The sequence below is a fragment of the Lactuca virosa genome, chromosome 8 (assembly GCF_052849685.1).
Source record: "Lactuca virosa cultivar CGN04683 chromosome 8, Lactuca_virosa_CGN04683_v6, whole genome shotgun sequence".
In the NCBI taxonomy this organism is placed as follows: Eukaryota; Viridiplantae; Streptophyta; class Magnoliopsida; order Asterales; family Asteraceae; genus Lactuca; species Lactuca virosa.
The window spans coordinates 211318061-211339444 of record NC_136433.1 but is presented as its reverse complement, the minus strand read 5'-3'; the positions used below and the strand labels follow the sequence as shown (position 1 = coordinate 211339444).

The 21384-nt window shown below is 37.0% G+C and overlaps 2 protein-coding genes and 1 long non-coding RNA gene across 4 annotated transcripts; 1 reads left to right on the top strand and 2 right to left on the bottom strand.

Annotated features, from left to right (window-relative positions):
* Positions 1-1257: 1257 nt before the first annotated feature.
* Positions 1258-8592, bottom strand: LOC145134555 (uncharacterized). 2 transcript variants are annotated; one of them, XR_013719210.1, is made up of 5 exons: positions 8150-8592; positions 7416-7521; positions 6903-6970; positions 6151-6211; positions 1258-1404 (listed from the first exon to the last, which is right to left on the bottom strand). It is a non-coding gene; the product is annotated as an uncharacterized LOC145134555 (long non-coding RNA). The 2 variants fall into 2 exon arrangements; XR_013719211.1 differs by having other exon boundaries at positions 7416-7512.
* A 1353-nt stretch (positions 8593-9945) lies between these two features.
* LOC145131227 (cation/H(+) antiporter 14-like) lies at positions 9946-12083 on the top strand. Its single transcript, XM_079065948.1, has 2 exons — positions 9946-10779; positions 10883-12083. Exons 1-2 carry the CDS (start codon positions 9946-9948, stop codon positions 12038-12040), a joined length of 1992 nt encoding a protein of 663 aa, XP_078922074.1. The 3' UTR covers positions 12041-12083.
* Positions 12084-18092: 6009 nt separating this feature from the next.
* On the bottom strand, positions 18093-20711 carry LOC145132314 (sorting nexin 2B-like). Its single transcript, XM_079067059.1, has 5 exons — positions 19468-20711; positions 19151-19360; positions 18772-19029; positions 18601-18687; positions 18093-18473 (listed from the first exon to the last, which is right to left on the bottom strand). Exons 1-5 carry the CDS (start codon positions 20536-20538, stop codon positions 18393-18395), a joined length of 1707 nt encoding a protein of 568 aa, XP_078923185.1. The 5' UTR covers positions 20539-20711; the 3' UTR covers positions 18093-18392.
* Positions 20712-21384: the final 673 nt, after the last annotated feature.

The window sequence follows — 21384 nt, the reverse complement described above, 5'->3', positions numbered from 1 at the left end:
CAAGCCAGGACTGATTTGATTTGTTCAATCAGTCAGTCATCATGAATCGGAAATCGGGAAACAACAAATGGACAGAGAGAATGATTGATAATCCATGTCTCAGTCCATATGATATCTAGAATGGAGGAATATATGATCCCTTATCTAATGGACAAGTCATTGACAAAGGTCAGAGTTCATCGACAAGGTCAGAGTTCGACAGAAGCTTTTGAGAGCTACGATTGCTGATCGGTTCCTGAAGTCATATGCAATAATAGTTTTAGACTTATCCAAGTGGGAGACTGTTGGATTAATGTCTAAGTCCATAACTATAATTGGTAAGACTTGACCCGACCCGGCATGGTCCATTTGGGTTGCATGGCATCATGCATTTGGATAGACTATAATGAGAGAAATAACACTTAAGGTTGGTTAATATATTATAAGTTCTAATATATTAATAAGGTTATTTAATTAGTATTGATCAAGAATTAATTTGGAATTAATTAAGTGATCAAAAGGAGACTAATTAAATATATGGGTTGATTGTGTAAATCATTCATTCTTATATATGTGGGCTTGTGATCCAAGATTCCTTATGTTGGACTAAGTCCATGGGGTGACCCATGGATACTCCATGGAGGTTAAAATCCATGGAGCATAAGGAATGGGTAAAGTTATGAGTTACATGGTGTAACCCTAATAGCCACCATATAAAAGAATCTCATGGCTCAAGAAATCGTGCACTAATGTGTGAGTGTGAGGGCTAGACGATTTCAAGGAGTGTTCAAGTTTCTCTCAAGTTATTCCAAGTGTATTTGGTGTTGTGTGAACCATTTGAGGTGTCACACTTGGGGCACTAGGCACTCCAGCTTCATGAAGACATTCTACATCAAAGAGGTATGTATTCTATCTTGTTATATTTATTATTTTGTATGCTAGATTAGGATAATACCTTGGATGTTCATAATTGTATGTATAATAGAGAAAACATAGATCCAAGGTATTTAGGGTTGCATGTACACTTAGGAGTGTTAGAATGCTCATAACCCAACACTATGATGCATACACTAAGCAGTTATTGTAATGATATCAATTCCATCTAACATACAAAAAGTTCTCCTAGGCTATCAGGCATCATACATCGGGAAATTCTATCATGCAATTCCTAAGGATCTCTAGCCTACTACTAGTATGTTGTTCTATCATAATCATCATAAACAAATAACAGTGTTGGTAACTTAGGGTATTGTAACATCCATAAAATTCAAGCCGATTTAAAACTTTTTCAACCATTAAAAAAACATTAATTATTACAAAATGTTTTCAAAATAGTTTCATATCAGAGTATCCCAGAAATAAAAATCATAAAATGTGAGGAGGTGCACGATCAAGCCTTCGCCTTCCCGCGATCATCTGAAGTACCTGAAATAAAATCAACAACTGTAAGCCCGAAGCTTAGTGAGTTCCCCCAAAATACCAATGCCATACAATCACAACAATATCATAGCAAACATCATGCATATAGAGTCTTCAGCATGTCTTGGCCGCTTCACCGGGCCTTCAGCCTGTCTGGACCACTCTTAGAGTCTTCAGTATGACTGGACCGCCCTCACCGGGCCTTTAGTCTATCTGGACCACTCTCAGAACTTCAGCATGTCTGGTCCGCCCTTTCGAGCCTTCATCCTGTCTGGACCGTTCTCCAGGCCTTCGGCCTGACTAGTACCCCCACACGGGTCTACAGTCTATCCGGGCCGCCCTAGGTATGTTGGCCTAGAGCACAAAGCAGGACCGCCTCAACCCACCCCCAATCAGATAATCAACACATAAATATCATATGCTAGCTAGCATATACAGATAGTCATACATATCTAACAGATCACTAATCATAGCATCATCCTATATACTAGGATACTGATCTAACAGATCACTAAACCTAACATCATCCTATACCCAGAATACTGATCTAACATATCACTAAACATAGCATCATCCTATAACCAGGATACTGATCTAACATATCACTAAACATAGAATCATCCTATAATCAGGATACAATTTAAAAAGGGTCGTCCTTGGTGCCTTAGACCCTGTTGATATAGTGAGAAGAACTCACATCGCAAGTAGCACTGGATGATAATGTCAATCTCCCAAAACACAGCTCCAAACTCCAACACCTACAACCACCATACGACCAATTCTATCAAGACCCAAATTACCAAAATACCTTCAGAGGTAAAACTTGGTCAAAGTCAAAGTCAACAGTCAAGGTCAATAGTCCATGTTGACCTAACTCGTCGAGTGCAGCTACTGACTCGTCGAGTTCCTTTTGAACTCGGAGAACCTGTGAAAACTCGAGTCAACTCGTCGAGTTGCCAAAAAAACTCGTCGAGTCCATGCAGTGTCCTGAAGATCGAGGAAAACCCTAACCACTCGTCGAGTTATCTCACCAACTCGTCGAGTTCACTCAGAATCCAGAAGCGGGAAAACCCTAACGAACTCGTCGAGTCGGCTAAGCAACCCGTCGAGTTCCTTCAGCCTTTTTTCTCATTCAGACGCTTTTAGAAGAAACGAATGCTCCAAACTGTAGATCTAGTCTTATAGGGTTGAGATACTACGTAAAGCTGCAAGCTTTATGTCCATGCAAGGCATTAAGGGGCTAACTTGCTAAAACAAGGCTTAATAAACGGGTTTAAGGCATGAAAGTTGGCCAAAGCTTGATAAAGCTTGAGTCTTTAGGCCTAAGGGGCCTAGTGCTGTCCAGATCCGAAGTCTTAGTTTCAAAGCATGCTCAAAACCAAGAATGACTCAAGAAGAAGCTAGAAATGACCATAAACTCTCTAATGGAGAGATCTAACAAACAAGTGATCAAGGTAGTGGCTTTTTACCTTCATAAGGTTGCTACAACTGAGTAGATGTCGGATCTATAAGCTCATTCTCGTTTCAAGTTCCTAACCTTCAAGTTTCTCCAAGGAATGCACCAAACACACACTCTTTAGCCTTGTACACACTCAAAATGGAAGGTTAGCTCGTTTAGGTTTTTCTTATGGACGATAGGGTGGTAAGGGAGGCTGGAGAGAGGACTTAAGGTCCTTTAAATAAGGTGCAAACCCTAAAATATAGGGTTTTCATGCACAGCCTCAACTCGTCGAGTTGGGTACTCTAACTCGTCGAGTAGGCTTCATAATCCATGTGGCCATATGAGTTTCTACACGACGAGTTGGGGACTCCCAAATTTTTAAGTGGGGTTTCTTAAGTTCATAAAATCCCTAAAATCCCATTCCTGGAAATTGGGCTGTTACAACTCTCCCCCACTTAAATTCGATTTCGTCCTCGAAATCACCCTTTGCCACCCCTGGCAAGCCCGACACCCTGATGGGCACCTCCGCAAATCGTACACACAACGACCTTACCAAGGTGACTAAACTCAGCATAAAATTTAAAACCGAAGAAAGTAAATCCATAACCCCACGCGGTGAGCTATTCCTACTTCGCCTGAAACCTGAAGTCTGGAATCTCGAAATCGGTCTGACTTCTTGACAGGTCGTCCATACTAACCAACGCTGATTCCATTCCCCTTATCCTTTAAACTGACTACTCAACCCTGAGAACCTGTGGTTCCTACCTGAAAACAGAACCACAGATCATACTCTGGTGCCGACAACTCTTTTCTGGACAAAAGAGATTCGATAATTCTTCCAAATAAAGCTAATTCTGATGACAATATTTCCTAGGATATAATGACCAATGGGAGACAACTGGGAGATGAATCTTCTTGTGCCGACCGACAATGCTCCCTTTAGCTTCTCGAACTAATATGCTCATCACTGCTAGCTCATAAGCTCAAACACCCATGACTGGCCCAACCAACCTCGGGCTGGAATACCAATATGTCGAATCCAATCAACCATCGGATTGATATTCTTAGGGTTTGTTGGCCTACCGCCTCAACCCTACCGCTCCCCCATGATCCTCCGTGCCTACGACTTACAGTCGGCCCGCACCGGGTATCTTGGTCTACTGCATAGAGCAGGACCGCCTCAACCCAACCAAACACAATATGTCATCAACTAGACAATCAGGATCGAGTATGCACATAATACCGACAAACAACAATCATATCGCTCCCTGTCGCCTACTAATTTCTCATAGTATACAGTCCTGCAGGCGATACCAAGAAGCAACATGCGAAATACCATGAGAAAGATCTATCTCGGTTCTAACTTCCGACCTGAGATTTAAGGATCTACCATTGCATTTCACCCAAACTCTTCTGATTCATCGCAACCTCTCACTAATCCTGGATGCAAAGAAATTTCTCCCCACTGCTGAGACTACCAGTCCACACTTGATCCAACCACCATGTTCCCAGAACCTGGAAAACAGGAACATTCTGACCTAGCAACCCTTGAGCATATCATCGATGACATCACACCTTTCGCCTGAAACTCTCGTCTCGCACCTTAAACCAAAAGATTTCCCACTTCCCGCACCGACTTCCAGAATGCATGCCTCACACGGATACACTTGCGATTCCCAACGCAAGTTCCCACTATTATCCATCCCGAAATGGCCATCCATGAATCCACTCCGAGTTTCTGGCTGAAGATACCACAAATCATGCAGAAAGGATCCTTAAGAGGTCGATAGCGAACCTCTCTCCTTCCGAGTCCATGTGATACGCCTAAACCTTAGTATAACCTTTGACTCCCTGTCATGCCATCACTAACCTTTGAACCGACGAAAGAAGATGATCAAACCAAGATCTTCCGCATTCCATCTGATCCCTAACAACAACTTGCGAACAAACAAATACGGAGCAACATTCCACATATTCATTCTGATACCTGACTGGCACTCCCAACGGCCCTTGACCGTTCCTTATTCAAACCAACTGATTTATGGTTTCTCCGATCCCCATCAACGTGTCACTACCGAGAGTATCACAAATAGATTGAACGAATAATCCCGACCATTAGGCCCACAATCCATGACTGGAATGCTCCTTATCTCATAACGACCCTTGTCGGCATTACATTGCTTGCCCAACCTTATGGGTCCTAAAGATACTCTCCTCCTTTCACTGTCTCATGGAGACCTAATCACCATCCCACACAACACTGAACGCACTCCACTATGTTGTAACCCTACCATTCTCTCAAAGGCATTTGAAGAAATCCTGACTTCTTCCTCCTGAGTTACCCTGACCAACCTGAGGGCATGCAGGAAAACTCCCCTTCGATCCCAGGTGACATGAACTAATCCATGTTTTCAATCCAAATGACAATCCGGCACCCGGCCTACCCGAGGACATGGTACCTAACTTTCCTCGCAAGATACTCATGCCACCTCGACCCACCTACACTTACCAGCGCTGAAATACTGCCGCCAATCCCTGCGACCAACTAACACTGAGCTGGAAATACAACCTGACCCTGGGGTCACAAGCCTGCCTACTCCTTCGAACTCAGAAAACTGATAGAACACAACCTTTTCCAAAGATAACGACATTCTAATCCATCAATCAGTCATTCTACTTCCAGTTGCAAAACTCAAGCTGACCATAATCATCACTCCCTCCCTGAGTCCCGCGACTCGCGTCCTGGCTTCGAGCAAAACCCTCGAAGCATGCACCAAAACGCAATATGTATGCACCAAACAACCAAAATCGATAACACCACTGGGCTCACTCCAAATACCAGGACCATCCTCAGGTCTGAGCAGCCACAACCAAAAGATTGGCAAGAACAGAACCATTGCCGCGAACCATGGTATCCAACCATGCTACCTTCCCTTACTAGCCCTTAGAATCCCCGAGATCTTCCTTGATTCGAGTATGGATCCTGTGCTTTCAGTAGTACGTATATCACACAATCAACACATAAATATCATACGCTAGCTAGCATGTACATGTAGTCATATAGATCTAATAGATCACTAATCATAGCATCATCCTATATACCAGGATACTGATCTAACAGATCACTAAACATAGCATCATCCTATACCCAGGATACTGATCTAACAGATCACTAAACATAGCATCATCCTATAACCAGGATACTGATCTAACAAATCACTAAACATAGCATCATCCTATAACCAGGATACAATCTAAAAAGGGTCGGCCTTGGTGCCTTAGACCCTGTTGGTATAGTGAAAAGAACTCACCTCGCAAGTAGCACTGGATGATAATGTCAATCTCCCAAAACACAGCTCCAAACTCCAACACCTACAACCACCATAAGACCAATTCTATCAAGACCCAAATTACAAAAATACCCTCAGAGGTCAAACTTGGTCAAAGTCAACAGTCAACAGTCAAGGTCAACAGTCCATGTTGACCTAACTCGTCGAGTGCAGCTACTGACTCGTCGAGTTCCTTCGGAACTCGGAGAACTTGTGAAAACTCGAGTCAACTCGCCGAGTTGCCAAAACAACTCGTCGAGTCCATGCAGTGTCCTGAAGATCAAGGAAAACCCTAACCACTCGTCGAGTTATCTTACCAACTCATCGAGTTCACTCAGAATCCAGAAGCGGGAAAACCCTAACGAACTCGTCGAGTCGGCTAAGAAACTCGTCGAGTTCCCTCAGCCCTTTTTCTCATTCAGACGCTTTTATACGAAACGAATGCTCCAAACTGTAGATCTAGTCTTCTAGGGTTGAGATCTACGTAAAGCTGCAAGCTTTACGTCCATGCATGGCATTAAGGGGCTAACTTGCTAAAAAAAAGGCTTAATAAAGGGGTTTAAGGCATGAAAGTTGGCCAATTTAGGCCTAAGGGGCCTAGTGCTGTCCAGATCCGAAGTCTTAGTTTCAAAGCATGCTCAAAACCAAGAATGACTCAAGAGAAGCTAGAAATGACCATAAACTCTCTAATGGAGAGATCTAACAAACAAGTGATCAAGGTAGTGGCTTTTTACCTTGATAAGGTTGCTACAACTGAGTAGATGTCGGATCTATAAGCTCCTTCTCGTTTCAAGCTCCTAACCTTCAAGTTTATCCAAGGAATGCACCAAACACACACTCTTTAGCCTTGTACACACTTAAAATGGAAGGTTAGCTCGTTTAGGGTTTTCTTCTGGACGATAGGGTGGTAAGGGAGGCTGGAGAGAGGACTTAAGGTCCTTTAAATGGGGTGCAAACCCTAAAAATTAGGGTTTTCATGCACAACCTCAACTCGTCGAGTTGGGTCCTCCAACTCGTCGAGTAGGCTTCATAATCCACGTGGCCATATGAGTTTCTACACGACGAGTTGGGGACTCCCAACTCGTCGAGTAGGCTTTCTTAAGTGCATAAAATCCCTAAAATCTCATTCCTGGAAATCGGGCTGTTACAGGTATACTTTCCTGCTCCGGCTGATCGTACACATCTCATCATTCCTTGGTTATTTTTGAAACAATTAAAAAAAAAAAAAAAAAAAAAAAAACTTTTACCGATGCTTAGTTTGAGTCTGGTTTCACACGAATGTTCATCCAATTGTCTCTAACCAGGGCTGTGATACCAACTTGTCTTCCCGTATGCCATGGCAACCTTAAAATGCTTAAAAGAAATTGAAAAATTGAAATACCTTGAGATCCAGGTGTTACAGTATTGCAAAAAAAATCATCCATAATCAAAGAAAAGATGTACGGACTAAGAGTTGGTCCTTGATGAAGCATGTTTTTAATGTGAAATCATTGGTGTCACTAATATAGTTCGAACACAAGTTGTAGACCTGGAGTATATATTATGAATAGCCTTGACATGACTCTTCGAGACTCTTCTAGCTTCAAAGTTCTCCTATATCGTTTCATGCGGGACACTGGCACATGTCTTTTCTAAGTTTTATCCATAAGACATCGTAGTAGGCGGAGTGTCTCACATAGTTTCATGGTATGACTAAGAAGTTTAATTCTCTATAACCGTCACAACATTGTAAATCGTCTTTGTTCTTAGGAAGAATTTCGGATATATCTTTATTAAACGACTAAATATCGTATTTATACGGCTTAAACTTTAAATATCATATTTGACATTCTTGATGTTTTAAAATATCGGATATGCCCAAATCCATTTTTTTAAACAATTTTTATTATTTAATAATCTTTTTTATATTTTAAAATCATTAAAAATAATAAAAATCACTAATCGGACGATAACACCCTTGCCTTCTAAATCACAAGAATACCTTATTCTGCAACCAGATGATCGACATACCCCTGCGACTTTTTTTTCCGCCTTCTTGCCAATTTGTTGCTGAATACAAAAAAACACTACATATCAAAAAACGAAACTTAATAATATAATTTACTCTAATAATAGCAGCATAAAGAGCGGCGAAGTGACGGGTATTCTTGAATACAACCAAGAAAACATAAACCCAAACATCCAAATCCACAAAACAAGAAAACATCAAATTTAATCAAATCGGCAAATCTAATACTTGGTCTCACATGGGTTCATCAAAATCTTGAGGATTCTCATTATAAACAACTTGGACACAAAAAAACCCACACAAATCAAAATCTAAATCTAGCAAAAACCCATTAATAATAAACAAAAAGAAAACTTTAAAATGGATAGAAAGGATTATCGGCGCCTTTAGCAACAGCTCCAAGGAATAAGTGTAAGACCCACAAGCAGCGGTTTAGGAGCAACAGTGGTTACCGACACCTTTATAAAGGAAGGGCTATTATGGTCCATTCACTTGTTTTTTTTAGTTTTTATAATTTAAAATTATAAAAAAAAGATTAGTAAAAATTAAAAACTATTAAAAAAATTGATTTGGGTATATTTGATATTTTAAAACATTAATAAGGATAAATATGATATTTAAAGTTTGAGTCGGATAAATACGATATTTAGTCATTTAATATGGGTATATATATCTCCACTCGTCTAACATCTTTGTCGACTTAAAAAATGATGTTAAAGAGGTTCGTCAACCAATGAATTCCCTCTTCTAGGTACAACCATACAAGAATAGGGATTCCAGTGCCCTCTTCACTTCCTTTTCTCTCGATCTTCAATGAGTAAAAGTTTAACTCCTCTATAATTGTCACATCATTTTGCATCGCCTTTTTTCTTATATATCGGTATTACAATATAGATCTCCACTCCTCCGCATCTTTATAATTTTATTGATACCCACAATTCTGTGAACAACCTACGTTCAACCTTGTATAATTTAAATACAAAATGATAGAGAGGTTGAGACCTTGCCTGCTTATTCTGACGAGTGGCGTGATTGAGGCCGAACGCAAAAAGTTGGGTCTGAAAATCCAGCCAAAAATATAGCTCAAATTGATTGAATATATCAAAAACAAAACTTGTAAGAAAATGGACACCCGTGATTTTAGGCAATAGAATCGTTGATCAACAATCTTGTTCCTCCTCTCTGGCCTTTCCATTCCCTATGTCTCTGACATTCTTCCCCAGAACCATCGTTTTTCTGTCAAATTTGTTTGATTTCACATGAAACAATGTCTCGTCTACCGGCCATCGTATCATCAGAGGGATATGTCCCCGGAGTTAACGAGCCCGAACAAATGATTTGCCAGTACCTACATATGACCAGTTCGATGGGATGTTCTTGGTTCGGATGTGATGTTTCTACCTTCAGTTTACCCCTTTTGATGCTTCAGCTCAGTATGATATTCATCGTCTCGCATACCACCTTCTTCCTGCTTAAACCCCTACGACAAAGTATTCTCTCTTGTCAACTTATCGTAAGAATTTATATACATGCATCCATGCTTTCGTTTCTGAAATCTCTTTTTGATCATGCCTTGATTCGTCTGTTCCTTCTAGGGTTGTATTGTTTTCATCTGGTTCGTAAGACTCGACAATCACCTCCTCAACAAACTGTTCCCGGAATCCGGCAAGTTGGTTCTTGACACCGTCGCCAGCTTTGGGTTCATGCTGCATGTTTTTGTCGTCGGGGTTCAGATTGACACGAATATCTTGAAGAGTGTGCATGGGCACATGGTGCTCATTGGTTGCATGTCCTTTTTCCTTCCCTATGCAGTTTGCATATTGTGCATTGTGCCATTGCCTAATCTGATCGAACTTGACGAATTAAGCCTCCATACTCTTCCATTCGTCGCTGCTTTAACCTCCATGACAACATTCCCGGCTGTCACCTCCACTCTCTCTGATTTAAACTTGTTAAATTCCGATCTTGGTCGATTATCTTGTAGCACAGCTTTAGTTACCGATTCCTGCAGCTATATCACAACTTTAGCTTTGACTACGATTGGTGTAGCTTTAGAAAGATCAGAATGGAAGGCGTTGACCAATATCTTCTATATCATTTGTTTTTTGTTCACCATTTGTTTTATAGTCCGGCCATTTATATTGTGGATGGCCAAGAGAATTCCTGAAGGTCAGCAGATAAAAGAGAGTCAATTTGTTATGGTGCTTGTGGCAGTTTTGCTATGTGGGTTTCTATCAGAGTGTTTGGGACAAAATGCTTCATTTGGTGGATTCACGATGGGTATATGTGTGCCTGATGGACCTCCGTTTGGTTCGGCTATGGTGAATCGAGTTGACTGGATGGCGACTTCCATTTTAGTTCCAGCCAAGTTTGCAATCTGTGCGTTTAAGGTTAATCTAAGGTCTCTTGGAGGTGATAATGCGTTAGCTTCTGCGATCACTGAGGTTGTTATCACCATAGCTTACTTGGTCAAGTTCATGAGCAACTTTCTTTTAGCCATGTATTTCAACGTGTCATCACAGGATGCTTTTCATTTCGCTATGATCATGTGTACCAAAGGCATCATTGATGTAGCTGCCTTCTCGCTTATACGATCTAATCGGGTATGTATATATTCCCAATGATCATGATTTTAACACTACATAGCTCTATTTCTGTTGTTATGTATGATTTACTCGATATATATGCTTTGATTGGCATATGCAGGTGGTAACAGAACAAGGATACTCTCTTCTTATACTCAACATGCTACTGGTGACAGGAAGTACGAGGTTTCTTCTATGGCATTTTTATGATCCATCGGCAAGATACCAAAGCTACAAAAGAACCAGCATCTTGGACAGCGAACCAGATGATTATCTTCGAATGGTGGTTTGCATTCACAATGAAGACAATGTTCCATCGATCATAAACCTTTTACAGGCATCTAATCCTTCAAGACATCAACCTATAGAAGTTATCACAATGAATCTACTACAACTCGAAGGTCGAGCTTCCGCCATTTTAGTCCCCAGCTCCGAAGTCAAAAAGATCCCATCAGCCCAAACTCGAGTCTTTCAAGTTGGAAATGCGTTCAATTACTTCAGGCAACGTAACCGCAACTCTGTTGTAGTCGAACACTTTGTCTCAATGGCACCATATCGTACCATGCATGAAGATATCTTCACTATCTCCATTAACAAGTGCGCTAACATTATTATCGTCCCATTTCACAAATGTTGGGGTATTGATGGAACTATTGATGCTACCTTTCCTGGGATTAGATCAGTCAACCTAAAACTCATGGAGAAAACACCTTGTTCGATCGGCATACTTGTGGATAGAGGCCAGATTGGAGGACCTAAATCTGTGTTAACCAGACGAACAGAAGTCTTCCATATAACCCAACTGTTCCTTGGTGGTGAAGACGATAGAGAAGCACTTGCATTCAGCTGTCGAATGGCGCAACACCCGTATGTCAGTTTATTGGTGGTTGTGCTCCGGCCGGCGAATGCTGACGTAGACCAGACACCAGATATGTTACACGAGAAGAGACTGGATAATGAGATGATAGATCGATTTCGTATGGAGTGTAAAGGACGAGATATCTTTATTCAACAGGAGGTGGTAAACGATGGAATACAAACAGTGCATTTGCTGAGAGCAATGGAAGAGGGTTGTGATTTGTTTATAGTTGGTCGAGCACATTCTCTTTCTGGTTCTAAGTTAACGCACGGGCTATCGGAGAGACCGCAGTGCCCTGAACTGGGGCGGATTGGAGACTTGTTAGCTTCGTCGGAGTTTCAGTTTTCTATTTTGGTGGTGCAAACACAGCTGCTGGAAAGAATTGATTACGAGTGTGAGCAGATTGTATTTGGTAAATGATGTTAATGATGAAATACTATAGAGATTGATTACTTGACTATTTTGTCACTTAAACTGTTCAAATCACTTAACGCCATCTAGGGGATTGAACGGGGTGACGTGTGGGCTTGAATGCATTTGTGGGTGGGCCGAATAAGAGAGGAGTTGGCCATTGAACAGTGAATGATGGACCCACTTTTATAAATCAAATAAAAATTCATTTGCTTTGTTACAATGTTGTTGTTTTTTTTATTTCCTTGGAGAGAAACTTTTCTAACGATGGTTTTCGGGTCAGTTTTCGTATACCAACTAATATCTTGCTGCGAACATGAGACTATGCATCATGCCTTGGAGTCATTACAGACGAACCTCCATGGCCACATGAGCTTAGTAATGTCAGGATTTGAACATTAATCAATAGGTTATCCACCATATCTTCTACATGTCTTACCAAGTCACCACAACCCAGGTGAACAGTGAGCAAATTATATTAGAAGAAAATAGAAAAAGCTTAAGTGAATTGCTCAAGCAAACCTATCAAAAAACATTTGAAATGGGAAACATACACCAATTATGCCAATTACGCATTTTTAACTTAGATTTATGAGCAATTCTATTAAAGTTGCAGGTAATAATGTCATCCGCAAAAAAACATAATAGATAGTCTTTTGTTTCAAAAAATATTGTATTCTTTTCTTTCCAAAGCATCCAAAAAGTAGTGTAAACCAGAGACAACCTTAGTTTGGATTTAGATGATCTTGTTTTCAATACCTACATTGCTTTTACGGTAAACTTTATTGTTTGAAAAGAAATCTGGAATGATCTTCTTTGTATACTATCATTTCTTTTTTGTTTAAGCTTTTGCATATATTTATTTACATTTGTATTGCAAACCAAAGGCTTAAAGGGAAAAAGCTTTGATTTTTGTGGTGGAAGATTTTGAATTCCTTTTCATCGGATAAGGTTAAAAGGATGAAAAAACAATCATTCAAATCCTTATATTAGGTAATATTTTAATGTTTAAACTTTTTAGTAAAGGCTAAATTACACATTTTATTAATATTGTCAAATTTGAAAAATAAAGTCTTTTTTCTCTAATTGAAAAAAAAAAAAACACAGTGTTAAAATTGCAAAAAGTAAAAAGTTTAGTAACTATATATCATTTACCCTAATAAAACTATAAATATTGAAAGTTATCAAACTTCTAATCTATACGAGCATTAAATAAGGTTTACATCAATATGTAAGGGTTACTTGAGACCAATGAACCAAAGGGCTTCTAGCCCAGCGGTACTAGGTGGTGTCCTCCCTCTTTGAGGTTGAGGTTCAAGTCCGGTCATGGACATATGTGGTATTAGGTGTTAGATTAGGAGTAGATTATATATTTGTATTTGCCGGTTAAAAAAATAATAAAATAAAAAAAAATCTTTGAGACTAATGAATGTTAATGCTACTAGATATTTAGATTAATTACTTATATATATCTTTGAAGAGCTTATTTGTACACAACTTATATCTGACACACAAATTTTTTTATAAATAAACTATTTTATCCTTATTTTTATTTTAAATTTTACCCCCTCCCTTCTCTACAATCTTTTCCTCAATTGTACACTTTACTCCTCCCATTATATAAATATATTTATACCTCTCATATATAATTTTTTTTTGCAAAACCCCAAATTTACCATTTCCTTTAATTTTTCCACGTGCTGTACTGTCCTGTATGCATATTTCTGCCTACCACAAAGTACATAAAAATTGATAATAACTTAAAAATTAAAGACTTAGCTATATATGAACAAACTTTTTCCAAATAAATGTTATAAAACAACCGGTCAATCAAATAAGCATCCACATAAAAAAAAAAAAAAAACTACTATGACGGGTTTAAAATAGACTGTTCGAATAAAACAACCATCCAAATCAAAAATAAAAAATATTATGACTGACTTAAAAAAACCCGTCTAAATCAAACATATCTAATGGATACACATTTAAATCAAATAAGTTGTTTCCATTACCATCTCGTTGCGTCTTTTTGTTGATTCCACCAGCTCAAATCTTCAAGGATCTCGTGTCGTGGATGTTATTCCTTTTTTCTTTTTTAATTTTGGAGGTCTTCCTTTTGGTCATTGAATCACGGGCTCAAAAACGGCATCGGACTCGTCCACAAGGTTAGTAATGACCGAAAGTGCATGTTCTTTCTTGTTTAAGGGCCACTTTGGTATGTTGAACGTAATTCATTAAGCAACTCATTGAGTCTACCGGTACCTTCATCATGCAAACTGTTTTGTAAATTTAGCTATGATGTGCTAATCCTCCATTGCGGATGGATTAAATCCAACGAAGAAGTAGCTCCTTACTAATATTTTATCTTGTGAGCACACAAGAAGACCCATAGTTGCCACATAGTGACTGGTGCAAGGAGTCATACCACCTAAAATATCAAATAATTAATACATTAAATGTTAGTAAATAATAAAGGTTAATAAACAATAATAAAGGTAAATATTACCATCTTTTGCTAAACCATATTACGTATATATCTCCTTTAGAATAAAAAATTCTCGAACACTCTTCAATAAATCATCACACGAGTAAAATTTCGAAGTTGTTAAATAATTTTTTCACTCGGTGGCATCGAAGTAGTTGATTCCATTGAACTCATCTTTTCATAATCACAACAAAATTTAGAAATTAGTAAAAAATAATTAGTGACAAACAGGAAAACGTAGTCCAATGAAATTAACTAACAACCTAAACATTAGTATGATAAGTTAATAGATTAAATTGTTCATTAACATTGAATTTTAGTGTTACAGAAAGTAAGGCATAAAGACAAATAGTCGGGTATTTGATAAAATTAGTAGAAAAAGTAAAGATATAGGATTCATTATTTTTTTGGATGAGTAGGGTATAGTGAATTTGCTATTATAAATATATAAGCATGATGCATAATCATAGAGGAGACGACAGTTGTGCAAACAATTGATTTTTTTCAATCTCAAACAACAACGGTTGGTTTGATCTTTTTCAATCACAAATCACAAAATAGAATTGAATATATAATCATAATAGCAGCGACGGCAATGATGTAAACAAGAATTGAATATAAAAATCACAATATCATAATTGAATATAAAATCATTATCAAAGAAAAAGGATCGTAATATAAAATCACAAACCAGTAATAGTGGAGCGAGCCGCCAATGGAGGTGGAGCAGTTGACGACGGCAGTGGATCAGGCGTCGATGGGATGAAGCAAACCGGAGATGGAAGGTAGCAATGATCGATGGTGGGAAGCGAATATTCGTTTCCTTGTTTCCGTGTTTGAATATTTGGAAGGGTTTTAGATGAGAGGGGTAAATTGTAAAATTTGTTAAAACAGATGAAATGATAAAATTGTCGTTTTACAAAAAATTGTCTAGAACGGTAAAAAACTAGTGTGTACGAATCAACTCCCTTTGAACAATTGTGCTTGAACAATTGTACGTGACATTGAATTACAATATATTATTATTTAAAAATTTTCAAAAAGAAATTATATAATTAACTTTAATAAAATAATAATTTTAAAATATTTTGTTAGATTGAACTTTTAGGATATTAAGAAATTTCAATTTTATGTATTTTCATAAATAATAAATAAAATAATCAAAAGATATTCTCACTGGAATTATTAAAAATAAAAATATGTAAGGTTAAATGAAATACTCTTATTTATAGAATAAATAGAAATTATACTTTATAATTTCAATAAAAAAATTCATAATAAAAATAGCCTCAACAAAATGTTAAAATAAACGTCATGTTTCGACTAATAAGTAAAATATCATTAGTTAAAAAAAAAAAAAAAACATCCTTTTGATTTAGATTTAGAATGTACAATATAAGCTAAAGAGAGAATTTCAAATCAATGATTTATTTTGAATCATATGAAAATTTTATGGTGTTTTATAAAAGAGATTTTACTCTAATAAATGAATGTTTTTTTTTGTCATATGTCACACTCTCATTTAATTTGTCAAATAATATTTTTTGGTTATTTTGAATTAAATTTTTTTCCACATGTCATTTTATGAATTTTTCTATTTTATTAAATTCAACATAATATTTTAATTTAATAATTGCAATAAATGTAGTAATAATAAATGACTATTAATTTCATTAATGAACTTACCTTTTAATTTCAAAAAAATTTCAAATTAAAGCTCATTAGTTTATTTTGTTTATTTATTTAAATTGTTTGTTTAAATTTAAAAAATAAAAAACGTTTCAATTAGGGAAATCTCCAGAAAAGTCCTAAAATTTTACCCTAATTTACGAAAAAGTCGCAAACTAAATTTTGTTTACGAAAAAGCATGAATTACCGGTAAAAATGGCGATTTGACCCCTTTTTTCCGGTTTACCGGTTTTATTACTTACATGTTTCACTAAAGTCCCATTATTTACCCTAATTTGTGAATAAGTCCCAAAATAAAATTTACTGATGATTTGACCATTTTCTTCATGTAACATATATTTTATCGGTTTCATTGCTGACTTAGACACCTAGTCATTAAATTAGCTGATAAGATGAATACGATGGGTTATATAATGCCACATTTACTATAAAATTTGATACCCATCTCATCGACTCATTTATGACTATGTATCTACGTCAGCAATGAAACCAATAAAATGTGTGTTTCCAAGAAAAAATGGCAGAAAATGAGTTGATGTCTGATGAGATGGATATATTGGGTTACATAAGATTAGATAGACAATTTGATATTTTTATAAACGTAAAAAATAACACAATTGTTGTTAGTTTATGTAATTATTGTAGTCTTCGTTGGATGCATTTAATGTTCCAAAAAGATATACAATACATCAGGATATCAAGTTTTATGCTAAACATAGCATTATATAACTCAACATATTCATCTCATCATCTCATTTAATGACTAAGCGTCTGAGTCAGTAATGAAACCGGTAAAATGTATGTTACATAGAGAAAATGGTCAAATCATCAGTAAATTTTATTTTGGGACTTATTCGCAAATTAGGGTAAAATAATGGGACTTTAGTGAAACAGGTAAGTAATAAAACCGGTAAACCGGAAAAAAGGGGTCAAATCGTCATTTTTACCGGTAATTCATGCTTTTTCGTAAACAAAATTTAGTTTGGGACTTTTTCGTAAATTAGGATAAAATTTTAGGACTTTTCTGGAGATTTCCCTTTCAATTATAATAATTCATTATTTTCTTATTTTCTTATAAATTCAAAGTTTTCAAATATTTTGACATTTATATTTATTTTTATTTTTTTCTAAATTAACCCATGTATTAAATATGGATCTCACAACTAATATATAAATATGGAGATATAGAGATAAATATAGATATGTAGATTTAGATATAAATTATCTCTTTTTATAAAGATTTTTTTCCATATGCAATAAAAGTAAAATACTATGTATAAAAAACTGAATTGTATTCAACCATCATAACAATCATGGAGTGAAGGAACAACTCAACAAGTTGTGGGGCTATGTGTGGCTTTGTATGATATGCTCGATTTTCGAGCTGAATGGATGAATTTTGGGGCTCGGGTTTGAGTTGGAACTTGGAAGGCCAATTTATTTTGGTTATGATTTAGATTTCTGAAATAATAGATGAGGTTAATTTTCTAATGACTTTAGAATTTAGACTTTTGGACACTAAAGACCATTTTCTTTTAAAAGGTAGAATCAGAGCGTTATAAGATCTTTTACTATTCTACCGACAATTCTACAATCTTAGACACAACCCACCACATTTAAGGATCCTTACATACGTGATATGACTTAAGATGAATCAACTAAGATGTACGTTTGTCATTTGAATAGCATGATAAAATCTACAAGTCTTTTTTTGTCTAAATTTATCAAGAACAAATGCATAGTGTATTTATTGTACATTGCACTAGAAATACAATCAATACAAGTTCCATTACAATTGATGCAAAGTGTATAGTTTTTTTATCGATCAAAAAATCGATAATATCGAATGTAATTCAAAAACCAAAGAGTCTTTATAAGCACACTTGATAAATTAATAACATATAAACTAGAAAAATGCACAAAAGTTATTAAAGATGATCCGTATTAAAAGTTACACATTTATTTGTTGTTAACTCTATCCCTAGGGTTACTTTTAAAAACATGCATCCCAAAGGAGAGATTATTACAAAATAAAATCAATTTATAATTTGTAATTACTATCTATATGAATGTCATACATATGTTTCACTTGTAGCATGTTTCCAAAACCATCTTTCATCTTTGGTGTCATCCATCGTTATGTCCATGTAAAATGACCATTTTGCCCTCGTCTCCTTTGTCTGAACCTCAACCACCATGTTTAGCATATCCACTGCTCTCCTCTGCAGCTTTTCCCCACTCCTTCCCGATTTTCTCTGAATATGCTACCTGATATATTCAAAAACACCCAAATAAAAATAAAAATTATATTTCTATTATCAGGTAAATATTTAAATGTATAACTTCATTCAGCAAAACTTAAATCAAAGGAAAAAAGAAAAGAGTTATATTCTACCTGATTAAGAACAAATCCCTTCAACATGTTTTTGAAATCAACCTTCCTTTCTTTATCCAGTCTTTCAATTTCTGTCCTGTTATTTTCCTGAATCAATAAATTGGATTATGGTCATTTGCAAGTTTGAATAAACAAAAAAGATATAAAAATATAAAAATATAAAAGAAATACCTTAATCCGCTCATACTCTCTGGTAGCGCAGCTTTTTGCATCCTCTGTGACTCTAATTGCTTCCCTTAACTCTCCCAATTTGAGTGCCTTTGACCTATCATTGCCAAAAGTTTTGGAAGATGTTTCTATTTTTTCTGCTTGTGAGTATAAAGAATCCAGTTCTGTTGTAAGAGTTTGAACAGTTAATAATGCACTAGCACGATCTGAGAATGCAGTGTGGACTCCTAGGATTAATCCCATCTGATCATGAACTGTATCCTGATAAAGATATTCGGATCAAGATTTTACTTACAATGCAAAAAGTTCAAGAAAAGATGAGTAGGAAATGGAATATGGAAGCTCACATAGCATTCCATATATAGTAGTAATAGTAGTTTACCAAATGCTTAACAGTTTGTGAATTCAATTCCCTCCATAGTCGACTAGCTTTAATGGCAGAAGTAGCAAGATTCTTCATGTCAGTGGCCCTTTTTCGCTGAGTATCAAGAACTGCTTGCTGGTTTTCATATTTTGTCAGTTTAATAAATGAAAGGCCAAAATCTCCCATTGTCTCTGCCATATCTTGTTGAGCTTTGACAAAAGATTCCGCCTGAATTTCACATGATTAATATCAATGGTATCCATTAAACCAAGCTTCAAATTGGAACTATAGAAAGAAACTGCAATGAAGAAAGGGTTATTAGTATTGTCACACACCTGTTTGGAAGCACTGGAAAGTTGCTTCTCAAGATTTAGCAGTCTCTCTTTATTTTGAAGAAACTCAGTGTCATCCTCGTTTACTGGTGGTTTTGATCCTCCCCAATCGTTGTTCACAGATTGGTTCATCTCCTTCACAATCCTTAGAAAATCCCACCTACTTTTTGCAGGCTGCACAACATCCTGAGGCTGAATCCTAACACTGCCACCACCTGAATTATCCCCAAGCAACTGTTTTGACAATTTTGTTGCTCCATCAAGCATTCTTGAGGTTACAGGAGCAGTCGGTACCAAGGGAAGCTTCCCCTGAACCTGTAAGAACACTCTCAACTCATCACTTTGCCTAATCACGGGATGCTCAGCCAATCTCTGCAAGTACTTCTCCAATGCAAATCTTCTTTGTTCAACAAACTCTTGCTTTTGCATTACTTGACTCTCAACCACGCTCTTATCTGGCCTTGGAGGTATAAAAAATCCTCGGTATGCCTCCATTAGTCGATCTGACAATGTCACCACGTCCTTGAACCGCCGCCGGACCGTAAACTGCGGTCCACCAAACTCTGGCATGTTCGTTTTTGTCGTAATTAGATACGTGACATAAGTATTACTCCCCGGAACGATTGAATTGGATGATTCTACTTCTTTCTGTGGATTTGACACTGTTATTTTCAGATACGGTTGCGGTGGTGGCGTAGACACCGGTACCAAGCCTTCAGATTCTCCTCTAGGGTTTTCGGCAGACAGCGGTTCTTCACCGTCTGTATTTGGAGGCATGAAGTTCACATCCGCATACGTCAAAGGGTCAATGTGCGAATAATTGTCGGAATTAGGGTTTTTGGGCGGTGGAGGAGGTGGAGCTGGAGCTGGAGCTGCTGGTGAGAGTAAAGGATCGGTGTCGGCTGGAACGGCGAGGGGGTGGTAAGAGTCATCGGACATAGTGGTCATCGCACTTCTGTAATTGGAGAAGGATTTGGAGGTCAAAGAAGAATCGTCTAGATGAAAGAGAATTTCTTCTTCCGACTCTTCCTTCGATGAGTAGATACGATCTTGCTGATTTTCTGATCCCTTCATTTGATTGAGAGAGAAAGTATAAAAAATCAATTCATTATTTGTAGATGAAATGATTCAGGCTATGGAAGGCACTGGTACCAAACGGTGGTCGGAGAAACCGTGAACGACGGAGGAATGAGATTCCCACGACTTGAGATTTACAGTGCAAGTCACAAACACTGTTTTCGAATCATTTTTCAGACAAAAAAATAATAATAAATAAATAAAGGTTTTTTTTTTAAAAATAAATACAAAAATTGAAATAATATTTGCTTATTGGATTTGTACATTACAACTAACTATGGTTTCCATTTTAAACAAATGGTTTCTAATGTTATTTTTTGCATCTTAGGGGCATTAACTTTAATTTTTTGGTTTTAAAATGTTCTATAAAAAATAAAGAGATCTACCGATAAACCTCAACCGAATCAGCAAGATACACTGTCAAGTCATTAGATGAATTTGCCAACTCATGTACCATGTATCCATCTCTCACCTCTATCACAATCTATCTTACACCACCACCAGTCCACCGTTATCCATCTTATACCACCACCGCCACCATATATGTTTCACCAACATATCTGATGGTGCATAACCTGCTACTCATTTACACACACACACACATTCCTTTACATACACATACATGAACTGATATTCTTCACTCTTCTCTCTTCTCTCCTTTACACCGCCACCATATATGTTTCACCATCATATCTGAGTACTTGATTTTTTCTGGGTTTTACACATGAACACACACTGATAATTGCATTTTATCTACTATCTTTCATAGTATATATAACTACATCCCATTATAACTAAATCATCATATTTCTTTTGTTTGTTTTGATTTACTACTATTTCAGG